General features: G+C 43.2%; 1 protein-coding gene across 33 annotated transcripts; it reads right to left on the bottom strand.

Moving 5' to 3' along the window:
• Window positions 1–1,154: 1,154 nt before the first annotated feature.
• On the bottom strand, window positions 1,155–12,006 carry LOC141763712 (mamu class II histocompatibility antigen, DR alpha chain-like). 33 transcript variants are annotated; one of them, XM_074628319.1, is made up of 8 exons: window positions 11,204–11,283; window positions 11,013–11,138; window positions 10,686–10,934; window positions 2,209–2,493; window positions 1,891–1,932; window positions 1,700–1,777; window positions 1,623–1,665; window positions 1,155–1,578 (listed from the first exon to the last, which is right to left on the bottom strand). In XM_074628319.1, exons 2-8 carry the CDS (start codon window positions 11,074–11,076, stop codon window positions 1,338–1,340), a joined length of 1,002 nt encoding a protein of 333 aa, XP_074484420.1. In that variant the 5' UTR covers window positions 11,077–11,138; window positions 11,204–11,283; the 3' UTR covers window positions 1,155–1,337. The 33 variants fall into 33 exon arrangements, with proteins under 33 accessions (XP_074484420.1, XP_074484422.1, XP_074484421.1 ...); XM_074628321.1 differs by having other exon boundaries at window positions 11,013–11,120; window positions 11,157–11,247; XM_074628320.1 differs by having other exon boundaries at window positions 11,222–11,238.
• Window positions 12,007–13,563: the final 1,557 nt, after the last annotated feature.

Genomic DNA, 13,563 nt, shown 5'->3' with positions numbered 1-13,563 from the left:
GTTGTGAATATTTAATTCATACGTTTATTTATAAATGTTTCACTGGGAAGATATTTAAACTTACATCTCCTCATTATGTTGTTAAAACGTTTTCCACTAAAATAAATAAATGTTTTGGTCATTTTCTGATGAATAAACACTGAAAACACTAAACCTTTGTTATAAAGTTCAAAGGAAAGGTTAAACTTTAAAAACAGGTTCTCATTAAAGTCTGTTTTTAAACACGTTGAAAGGGTTAAAGTTTCTGTATTGATTCCTCCTGATCAGAGTGATCAGAAGACAGTTTAAAGGTAAGTGATGGAGGACTACATCTACAGTCCTCTCTCTGTAAATCTATTGTAAAGTTGATCTGGAGTTAGATGAAGCTTCATCAGGAGGAGGTCTTTAAAGCTACTCTCTGTTGACTGAGTCTGCAGCTCAGCCTGGACACAAGGACAGGAATCAGGTTAGAAACAGACGTCTTCACTCTTCATGAACAGCTGCAGCTCTCATCCTGTCCATGTACTCAGGGGAGTGGGAGTGTTTTACTAAGAGAGATCTGAAGAAAGGTGAACCTGTCCTTTAAAGGAGACGTATACCTGTTCTCCATCTGGCTCTCTGGACTTCCTACCAACCCTCAAACTGTGAAATCAGACAACCAGTCAGGTTATTATGGGATGGGATTCAACCAGCCAATCACACCTGTCTCCCCTTCTTATGTCACAGCCTCATTAGAATATACCGCCCACAGCTGGAGAACTACCTTTACTCAGGTGAACCATGTTTTCCTCTCCAGCCAATCAGAGCAGACTGGGCTTTTTAGGGAGGGGCTCTTAAAGAGACAGGAGCTAAACCGGAGCGGTTCAGACGGTGAATATGTAGTATATATGGATATGTATATACAGACAGAGGGTGAATACAGGAATATTCAGACAGACAGGTGAATATGTAGTATGTGTGTATATGTATATTCAGACAGAGGGTGAATACAGGGATATGTGTATATGTATATATGTGTATATGTATATTCAGACAGACAGGATGAGAACAATAATATAATTTCTTAACATTAAATGTGCACTGCGTCAGATGTGGCCAGTATTTTAGTTTAAACATCATAAAAAGCATGAACGTGAGAATGAGCATAAAGAACGAGTCTTTACATGTTCAACACATCTGGAAGACAGAATCTTTATTTATTTATTTCAGCATCATTTCAGTGAATATATTTGATCATTTATCATTTTAATGAGTAAACTGGATTTAATCTGCAGCAAAGAATGAAGGAAAGCTGTTAAACAGTGAGAGAGACAGCAGTGATATTACTATAGATAACTATATACCAGGTGATGACATCATCAGCTCCAACCAATCAGCTGCACTCGTTTCCTTTGATGAGGAAGAAGGTTCCAGCAGCCACACCGAGCAGACCCACCGTCAGACCCAGTCCACAGAACACTGATGGGCCAATACCGGGCTGAGGCTTCTCCACATCTGGACACAGAAAACACACAGAGACATTCAGCTTCACCTCCACATCTGGACACAGAAACATGCAGCTTCACCTCCACATCTGGAGACAGAAAACACACAGAGACACTCATCACTCCTCCACATCTGGACACAGAGACATTCAGCTTCACCTCCACATCTGGAGACAGAAACACACAGAGACACTAATCACTCCTCCACATCTGGACACAGAAACATTCAGCTTTACCTCCACATCTGGAGACAGAAACATTTAGCTTCACCTCCACATCTGGACACAGAAAACACACAGAGACACTAATCACTCCTCCACATCTGGACACAGAAAACACACAGAGACACTAATCACATCTCCACATCTGGACACAGAGATATTCAGCTTCACCTCCACATCTGGAGACAGAAAACATTCAGCTTCACCTCCACATCTGGAGACAGAAACATTCAGCTTCACCTCCACATCTGGAGACAGAAACATTCAGCTCCACCTCCACATCTGGAGACAGAAATATTCAGCTTCACCTCCACATCTGGAGACGGATCAGCTGTAGTTTGGTCAGTTCATCAGGTGTCTGTATTGATCTGTCTGTAGTTTGTCTGTAGTTTGGTCAGTTCATCAGGTGTCTGTATTGATCTGTCTGTAGTTTGTCTGTAGTTTGGTCAGTTCATCAGGTGTCTGTATTGATCTGTCTGTAGTTTGTCTGTAGTTTGTTTAGATGTTAATAAAGTGTTTCTCACCCCAGATTCTGGTCAGTGGTTGCTCCAGGGCCAGATGTTCCACCTCACAGCTGTAGATGTCTCCCAGCTGTGGGGTGAACTTCAGTGTGGAGAACTGGTTGTAGGTTCCGTCTTTGTTCATGAAGGGAACATTGATGCTGGTTCCTACGGTGACCTTCTCTCCGTTCTTTGTCCAGGAGACGTTAACAGGAGCCGGATAGAACCCAGTCACATGACAGATGAGGATGTTCTCCTGTCCCAGATCCACGTCGTCTTTGGTGTAGACGATCGGACTGGACGGAGCATCTGAACAGAATCACAGCTCTTATTAAGGTGTCTTCTATACTGTTCATGTTCTCATGAGGACGTATATAGAGACAAGGAGAGGACGTATATACAGACAAGGAGAGGACGTATATAGAGACAAGGAGAGGATGTATATAGAGACAAGGAGAGGACGTATATACAGACAAGGAGAGGACGTATATAGAGACAAGGAGAGGACGTATATACAGACAAGGAGAGGACGTATATAGAGACAAGGAGAGGACGTATATACAGACAAGGAGAGGACGTATATACAGACAAGGAGAGGACGTATATAGAGACAAGGAGAGGACGTATATAGAGACAAGGAGAGGACGTATATAGAGACAAGGAGAGGACGTATATAGAGACAAGGAGAGGACGTATATAGAGACAAGGAGAGGACGTATATACAGACAAGCAGAGGACGTATATAGAGACAAGGAGAGGACGTATATAGAGACAAGGAGAGGACGTATATACAGACAAGGAGAGGACGTATATACAGACAAGGAGAGGACGTATATAGAGACAAGGAGAGGACGTATATAGAGACAAGGAGAGGATGTATATAGAGACAAGGAGAGGACATATATAGAGACAAGGAGAGGACATATATAGAGACAAGGAGAGGACGTATATACAGACAAGGAGAGGACATATATAGAGACAAGGAGAGGACATATATAGAGACAAGGAGAGGACGTATATAGAGACAAGGAGAGGACGTATATACAGACAAGGAGAGGACGTATATAGAGACAAGGAGAGGACATATATAGAGACAAGGAGAGGACATATATAGAGACAAGGAGAGGACGTATATAGAGACAAGGAGAGGACGTATATACAGACAAGGAGAGGACATATATAGAGACAAGGAGAGGACGTATATAGAGACAAGGAGAGGACATATATAGAGACAAGGAGAGGACGTATATAGACACAAGGAGAGGACATATATAGAGACAAGGAGAGGATGTATATAGAGACAAGGAGAGGACATATATAGAGACAAGGAGAGGACATATATAGAGACAAGGAGAGGACGTATATACAGACAAGGAGAGGACATATATAGAGACAAGGAGAGGACGTATATAGAGACAAGGAGAGGACGTATATACACACAAGGAGAGGACGTATATAGAGACAAGGAGAGGACATATATAGAGACAAGGAGAGGACATATATAGAGACAAGGAGAGGACGTATATAGAGACAAGGAGAGGACGTATATACAGACAAGGAGAGGACGTATATAGAGACAAGGAGAGGACGTATATAGAGACAAGGAGAGGACGTATATAGAGACAAGGAGAGGACGTATATAGAGACAAGGAGAGGACGTATATAGAGACAAGGAGAGGACGTATATAGAGACAAGGAGAGGACATATATAGAGACAAGGAGAGGACATATATAGAGACAAGGAGAGGACGTATATAGAGACAAGGAGAGGACGTATATACAGACAAGGAGAGGACATATATAGAGACAAGGAGAGGACGTATATAGAGACAAGGAGAGGACGTATATAGAGACAAGGAGAGGACGTATATACAGACAAGGAGAGGACATATATAGAGACAAGGAGAGGACGTATATACAGACAAGGAGAGGACGTATATAGAGACAAGGAGAGGACGTATATAGAGACAAGGAGAGGACGTATATACAGACAAGGAGAGGACATATATAGAGACAAGGAGAGGACGTATATACAGACAAGGAGAGGACGTATATAGAGACAAGGAGAGGACGTATATAGAGACAAGGAGAGGACGTATATACAGACAAGGAGAGGACATATATAGAGACAAGGAGAGGACGTATATAGAGACAAGGAGAGGACGTATATAGAGACAAGGAGAGGACGTATATACAGACAAGGAGAGGACATATATAGAGACAAGGAGAGGACGTATATAGAGACAAGGAGAGGACGTATATAGAGACAAGGAGAGGACGTATATACAGACAAGGAGAGGACATATATAGAGACAAGGAGAGGACGTATATACAGACAAGGAGAAGACATATATAGAGACAAGGAGAGGACGTATATAGAGACAAGGAGAGGACGTATATACAGACAAGGAGAGGACATATATAGAGACAAGGAGAGGACGTATATAGAGACAAGGAGAGGACGTATATAGAGACAAGGAGAGGACGTATATAGAGACAAGGAGAGGACGTATATAGAGACAAGGAGAGGACGTATATAGACACAAGGAGAGGATGTATATAGACACAAGGAGAGGACGTATATAGAGACAAGGAGAGGACGTATATAAAGACAAGGAGAGGACATATATAGAGACAAGGAGAGGACGTATATAGAGACAAGGAGAGGACGTATATAGAGACAAGGAGAGGACGTATATAGAGACAAGGAGAGGACGTATATACAGACAAGGAGAGGACATATATAGAGACAAGGAGAGGACGTATATACAGACAAGGAGAGGACATATATAGAGACAAGGAGAGGACGTATATAGAGACAAGGAGAGGACGTATATAGAGACAAGGAGAGGACGTATATACAGACAAGGAGAGGACGTATATAGAGACAAGGAGAGGACGTATATAGAGACAAGGAGAGGACGTATATAGAGACAAGGAGAGGACGTATATAGATACAAGGAGAGGACGTATATAGACACAAGGAGAGGATGTATATAGACACAAGGAGAGGACGTATATAGAGACAAGGAGAGGACGTATATAAAGACAAGGAGAGGACATATATAGAGACAAGGAGAGGACGTATATAGAGACAAGGAGAGGACGTATATAGAGACAAGGAGAGGACGTATATAGAGACAAGGAGAGGACGTATATAGACACAAGGAGAGGATGTATATAGACACAAGGAGAGGACGTATATAGAGACAAGGAGAGGACGTATATAGACACAAGGAGAGGACGTATATAGAGACAAGGAGAGGACATATATACAGACAAGGAGAGGACGTATATAGACACAAGGAGAGGACGTATATAGAGACAAGGAGAGGACGTATATACAGACAAGGAGAGGACGTATATAGACACAAGGAGAGGACGTATATAGAGACAAGGAGAGGACGTATATACAGACAAGGAGAGGACGTATATAGAGACAAGGAGAGGACGTATATAGACACAAGGAGAGGACGTATATAGAGACAAGGAGAGGACGTATATAGAGACAAGGAGAGGACGTATATAGACACAAGGAGAGGACGTATATACAGACAAGGAGAGGACGTATATAGACACAAGGAGAGGACGTATATACAGACAAGGAGAGGACGTATATACAGACAAGGAGAGGACGTATATAGACACAAGGAGAGGACGTATATACAGACAAGGAGAGGACGTATATACAGACAAGGAGAGGACGTATATAGAGACAAGGAGAGGACGTATATAGACACAAGGAGAGGACGTATATAGAGACAAGGAGAGGACGTATATAGAGACAAGGAGAGGACGTATATAGAGACAAGGAGAGGACGTATATACAGACAAGGAGAGGACGTATATAGAGACAAGGAGAGGACGTATATAAAGACAAGGAGAGGACGTATATAGAGACAAGGAGAGGACGTATATAGAGACAAGGAGAGGACGTATATACAGACAAGGAGAGGACGTATATAGAGACAAGGAGAGGACGTATATAGAGACAAGGAGAGGACGTATATAGAGACAAGGAGAGGACGTATATAGAGACAAGGAGAGGACGTATATACAGACAAGGAGAGGATGTATATAGAGACAAGGAGAGGATGTATATAGAGACAAGGAGAGGACGTATATAGACACAAGGAGAGGACGTATATAGAGACAAGGAGAGGACGTATATACAAACAAGGAGAGGACGTATATAGAGACAAGGAGAGGACGTATATAGAGACAAGGAGAGGACGTATATAGAGACAAGGAGAGGACGTATATAGAGACAAGGAGAGGACGTATATAGAGACAAGGAGAGGACGTATATAGACACAAGGAGAGGACGTATATACAGACAAGGAGAGGACGTATATAGACACAAGGAGAGGACGTATATACAGACAAGGAGAGGACGTATATAGACACAAGGAGAGGACGTATATACAGACAAGGAGAGGACGTATATACAGACAAGGAGAGGACGTATATAGAGACAAGGAGAGGACGTATATAGACACAAGGAGAGGACGTATATAGAGACAAGGAGAGGACGTATATAGAGACAAGGAGAGGACGTATATAAAGACAAGGAGAGGACGTATATAGAGACAAGGAGAGGACGTATATAGAGACAAGGAGAGGACGTATATACAGACAAGGAGAGGACGTATATAGAGACAAGGAGAGGACGTATATAGAGACAAGGAGAGGACGTATATAGAGACAAGGAGAGGACGTATATAGAGACAAGGAGAGGACGTATATACAGACAAGGAGAGGACGTATATAGAGACAAGGAGAGGACGTATATAGAGACAAGGAGAGGACGTATATAGAGACAAGGAGAGGACGTATATAGAGACAAGGAGAGGACGTATATACAGACAAGGAGAGGACGTATATAGACACAAGGAGAGGACGTATATAGAGACAAGGAGAGGACGTATATACAGACAAGGAGAGGACGTATATAGAGACAAGGAGAGGACGTATATAGAGACAAGGAGAGGACGTATATAGAGACAAGGAGAGGACGTATATAGAGACAAGGAGAGGACGTATATAGAGACAAGGAGAGGACGTATATAGAGACAAGGAGAGGACGTATATAGAGACAAGGAGAGGACGTATATAGAGACAAGGAGAGGACGTATATAGACACAAGGAGAGGACGTATATAGACACAAGGAGAGGACGTATATAGAGACAAGGAGAGGACGTATATAGACACAAGGAGAGGACGTATATAGAGACAAGGAGAGGACGTATATACAGACAAGGAGAGGACGTATATAGACACAAGGAGAGGACGTATATACAGACAAGGAGAGGACGTATATACAGACAAGGAGAGGACGTATATACAGACAAGGAGAGGACGTATATAGAGACAAGGAGAGGACGTATATACAGACAAGGAGAGGACGTATATAGACACAAGGAGAGGACGTATATACAGACAAGGAGAGGACGTATATAGAGACAAGGAGAGGACGTATATACAGACAAGGAGAGGACGTATATACAGACAAGGAGAGGACGTATATAGACACAAGGAGAGGACGTATATACAGACAAGGAGAGGACGTATATAGACACAAGGAGAGGACGTATATACAGACAAGGAGAGGACGTATATAGACACAAGGAGAGGACGTATATACAGACAAGGAGAGGACGTATATAGAGACAAGGAGAGGACGTATATAGAGACAAGGAGAGGACGTATATACAGACAAGGAGAGGACGTATATAGACACAAGGAGAGGACGTATATAGAGACAAGGAGAGGACGTATATAGAGACAAGGAGAGGACGTATATAGAGACAAGGAGAGGACGTATATAGAGACAAGGAGAGGACGTATATAGAGACAAGGAGAGGACGTATATAGAGACAAGGAGAGGACGTATATAGAGACAAGGAGAGGACGTATATAGAGACAAGGAGAGGACGTATATAGACACAAGGAGAGGACGTATATAGACACAAGGAGAGGACGTATATAGAGACAAGGAGAGGACGTATATAGACACAAGGAGAGGACGTATATAGAGACAAGGAGAGGACGTATATACAGACAAGGAGAGGACGTATATAGACACAAGGAGAGGACGTATATACAGACAAGGAGAGGACGTATATACAGACAAGGAGAGGACGTATATAGAGACAAGGAGAGGACGTATATACAGACAAGGAGAGGACGTATATAGACACAAGGAGAGGACGTATATACAGACAAGGAGAGGACGTATATAGAGACAAGGAGAGGACGTATATACAGACAAGGAGAGGACGTATATAGAGACAAGGAGAGGACGTATATAGAGACAAGGAGAGGACGTATATACAGACAAGGAGAGGACGTATATAGACACAAGGAGAGGACGTATATACAGACAAGGAGAGGACGTATATAGACACAAGGAGAGGACGTATATACAGACAAGGAGAGGACGTATATAGACACAAGGAGAGGACGTATATACAGACAAGGAGAGGACGTATATACAGACAAGGAGAGGACGTATATAGAGACAAGGAGAGGACGTATATACAGACAAGGAGAGGACGTATATAGACACAAGGAGAGGACGTATATACAGACAAGGAGAGGACGTATATAGAGACAAGGAGAGGACGTATATACAGACAAGGAGAGGACGTATATAGACACAAGGAGAGGACGTATATACAGACAAGGAGAGGACGTATATAGACACAAGGAGAGGACGTATATACAGACAAGGAGAGGACGTATATAGACACAAGGAGAGGACGTATATACAGAAAAGGAGAGGACGTATATAGAGACAAGGAGAGGACGTATATAGAGACAAGGAGAGGACGTATATAGAGACAAGGAGAGGACGTATATACAGACAAGGAGAGGACGTATATACAGACAAGGAGAGGACGTATATAGACACAAGGAGAGGACGTATATACAGACAAGGAGAGGACATATATACAGAAAAGGAGAGGACGTATATAGACACAAGGAGAGGACGTATATACAGACAAGGAGAGGACGTATATAGACACAAGGAGAGGACGTATATACAGAAAAGGAGAGGACGTATATAGAGACAAGGAGAGGACGTATATAGAGACAAGGAGAGGACGTATATAGAGACAAGGAGAGGACGTATATAGACACAAGGAGAGGACGTATATAGAGACAAGGAGAGGACGTATATACAGACAAGGAGAGGACGTATATAGACACAAGGAGAGGACGTATATACAGAAAAGGAGAGGACGTATATAGAGACAAGGAGAGGACGTATATAGAGACAAGGAGAGGACGTATATAGAGACAAGGAGAGGACGTATATAGAGACAAGGAGAGGACGTATATAGAGACAAGGAGAGGACGTATATAGACACAAGGAGAGGACGTATATAGAGACAAGGAGAGGACGTATATACAGAAAAGGAGAGGACGTATATAGACACAAGGAGAGGACGTATATACAGACAAGGAGAGGACGTATATAGAGACAAGGAGAGGACGTATATAGAGACAAGGAGAGGACGTATATACAGACAAGGAGAGGACGTATATAGAGACAAGGAGAGGACGTATATAGAGACAAGGAGAGGACGTATATAGAGATGAAGAATGACAGCTCAGCCTGTGAGTCGTAGATCAGGTGATAATAAATAATAATAAATAACATCATTCTGTGTAAAACACCTGAGATTCTGAAGAAATACATTTAGTACCTATGTGATCACCTTGTTTGCTATATAATTTAATAGAATGAAACATACAGTACACATTAGATGTGATTATACGTGAGGAGAAATGAATGAGGGGGTTTGTTTGGCAGCACTGAAGGAAAGGACTGTTTGTATGGATGTTGATGAAATGAGTTCCATCATTCATGTTCCCTTCAGGATGAACCATCAGAACTCTAATGACCCTCTGCCTTCTCCTCTGTAGCGCCACCATCAGGTCACCATGGTAACCTGTTAATAGTTTAGTTTATAACCAGAAACCTGCAGAACTGAAGACGTTCATCAGCCTCACCTGGACTCTGTTACTGACAGGTAGATACAGGTAGCATGCTAACACACTAGCATATACACATACACACACATATACACACACATACATAGATATACACACACACACACACATATACACGCACACACATACACACACACATATACACACACACACACACACATACATAGATATACACACACACACACACACATATACACGCACACACATACACACACACACACATACACACACACACACATATACACACATACACATACACACACACATATACACGCACACACATACACACACACACATACACACACACACACATATACACACACACACATACACACACACACACATATACACACATACACATACACACACATATACATGAAAGTGTATTGTATTAATGACAGGAAGTCATCAGTTAATGTGACTGTTAGTTTAAACAGCTGGAGACAGATCAGAGAGAAGAATGACATGAGTTAGTCTTTACCCTTCTCCAGGGGGAAGTCCTTCAAGGCTCCACGTAGAGTTTGAAGGTTTGTTCTGCAGACCTGTAGATTAGCCTTAGCAGATTCTAAAACTCCTTCTCCGTAGCTCACATGATCTACAAAACTGGGCTGAGGATCGACTCCTCTGTTGTTCTTGAAGTCTGCGTACCAGACCTCTTCACCATCCAGTGTATACATGAATTCTCCATCAACGTCTGAACAGCCAAGGATATGAATGTCCTGATGTAGAACTGAAGAGAAACAGAAGCATCAGCTACTGACACACTGTCTGTTGATCAGTCAGTTAACAATGTGAGACAGGATCTTACCTTCAGCTGAGACACAGAGGACTCCAGAGAGGACGAGGACCACGATCATCTTCATCATCTTCATCTGTAGACCTGAACCCGTCTGTAGACCTGAACCCGTCTGTAGACCTGAACCCGTCTGTAGACCTGAACCCGTCTGTAGACTCTCTGTAGACCTGAACCCGTCTGTAGACCTGAACCCGTCTGTAGACCTGAACCCGTCTGTAGACCTGAACCCGTCTGTAGACCTGAACCCGTCTGTAGACTCTCTGTAGACCTGAACCCGTCTGTAGACTCTCTGTAGACCTGAACCCGTCTGTAGACTCTCTGTAGACCTGAACCCGTCTGTAGACTCTCTGTAGACCTGAACCCGTCTGTAGACCTGAACCCGTCTGTAGACCTGAACCCGTCTGTAGACTCTCTGTAGACCTGAACCCGTCTGTAGACCTGAACCCGTCTGTAGACCTGAACCCGTCTGTAGACTCTCTGTAGACCTGAACCCGTCTGTAGACCTGAACCCGTCTGTAGACCTGAACCCGTCTGTAGACCTGAACCCGTCTGTAGACTCTCTGTAGACCTGAACCCGTCTGTAGACCTGAACCCGTCTGTAGACCTGAACCCCTCTGTAGACTCTCTGTAGACCTGAACCCGTCTGTAGACCTGAACCCGTCTGTAGACCTGAACCCGTCTGTAGACCTGAACCTGTCTGTAGACCTGAACCCCTCTGTAGACCTGAACCCGTCTGTAGACTCTCTGTAGACCTGAACCCGTCTGTAGACTCTCTGTGGACCTGAACCCGTCTGTAGACCTGAACCCGTCTGTAGACTCTCTGTAGACCTGAACCCGTCTGTAGACTCTCTGTAGACCTGAACCCGTCTGTAGACTCTCTGTAGACCTGAACCTGTCTGTAGACCTGAACCCGTCTGTAGACTCTCTGTAGACCTGAACCCCTCTGTAGACTCTCTGTAGACCTGAACCCGTCTGTAGACCTGACCCCTCTGAGGAGACTGACAGTAACTCCAGCAGCAGCAGCTGATCTCTTAGACACACAGAGAGCAGCAGCCAATCAGAGAGCAGAGAGACGTGCTGTCATGTGTTACCAGGTAGAGGCCGTCTGCTGCTGCTGCTGCTGCTGCTCACATCAACTGCACTTTACAGACATGATGACAGCTGCAGATCAATAATCAATACTGGATCCATAGAGGCTTTTCAAAATAAAGGTTCGATTGAAACTTTGTATCATTCTGAGTTTTTCAAAGTAAAGTCTTTCAAACGTAAACGTTGAATTCAGTTTCATCTCCAACATGTCAGATTAAATACATTGATACCAAAGATGAAGATAATATGAATATAATATGAATATGTAGTCTTTTCCAGAGTCAGGAATGTGAAGTAAAGTCCCCTCTCAGAGAGTGGAACTCCCATCATCATGTTTCTACTGAACACAACCATCCAACAGGTGAAGAGGTGAGAGAGTTCACCTGATCTCTAGACGTTACATTAAAGACCACTGAGTGAGCTGCTGGAGAGACGCCTCCTCTACTCTCCATCGTCTCTCACCGTCAGGGAGGTGCTGCTTATATCCTCTGTCTCCAGGTAGCTGCTCCTCATGTCTCATGTCTCTGTGGTGGACGCTCCGTACAGTCTATACCTGAGAGCGTCCCCGCCGCTCAGAGGGACAGTAATCAAGTGAATGTCCTCGTCTCCATCCGGGACGACTGACTGGCTCATTTCATCTCCACTAATCAGCCGGTCCTCGTCCATGTGGCGGCGCTCTCCACCAGGATGTTCACAATTACCCGTTAACCGTTAACCGTTAACCGTTAACCCACATTAACCGTTAACCGTTAACCGTTAACCGTTAACCCACATTAAGCATCTTAACCGTTAACCCACATTAAGCATCTTAACCGTTAACCGTTAACCTACATTAAGCATCTTAACCGTTAACCGTTAACCGTTAACCCACATTAAACATCTTAACCGTTAACCGTTAACCGTTAACCGTTAACCTACATTAAGCATCTTAACCGTTAACCGTTAACCCACATTAAACATCTTAACCGTTAACCGTTAACCGTTAACCTACATTAACCGTTAACCGTTAACCGTTAACCTACATTAACCGTTAACCGTTAACCGTTAACCGTTAACCGTTAACCTACATTAAGCATCTTAACAGTTAACCCACATTAAACATCTTAACCGTTAACCGTTAACCGTTAACCCACATTAAGCATCTTAACCGTTAACCCACATTAAGCATCTTAACCGTTAACCTACATTAAGCATCTTAACCGTTAACCCACATTAAGCATCTTAACCGTTAACCCATATTAAGCATCTTAACCGTTAATCCACATTAAGCATCTTAACCGTTAACCTACATTAAGCATCTTAACCGTTAACCTACATTAAGCATCTTAACCGTTAACCCACATTAAGCATCTTAACCGTTAACCCACATTAAGCATCTTAACCGTTAACCCACATTAAGCATCTTAACCGTTAACCCACATTAAAACATCTTAACCGTTAACCCACATTAAGCATCTTAACCGTTAACCTACAT

Source organism: Sebastes fasciatus, unplaced genomic scaffold (genome assembly GCF_043250625.1).
Source record: "Sebastes fasciatus isolate fSebFas1 unplaced genomic scaffold, fSebFas1.pri Scaffold_30, whole genome shotgun sequence".
In the NCBI taxonomy this organism is placed as follows: domain Eukaryota; kingdom Metazoa; phylum Chordata; class Actinopteri; order Perciformes; family Sebastidae; genus Sebastes; species Sebastes fasciatus.
Note: the sequence above shows the minus strand (reverse complement) of the source record. Positions and strands in the feature narration are given on the sequence as shown.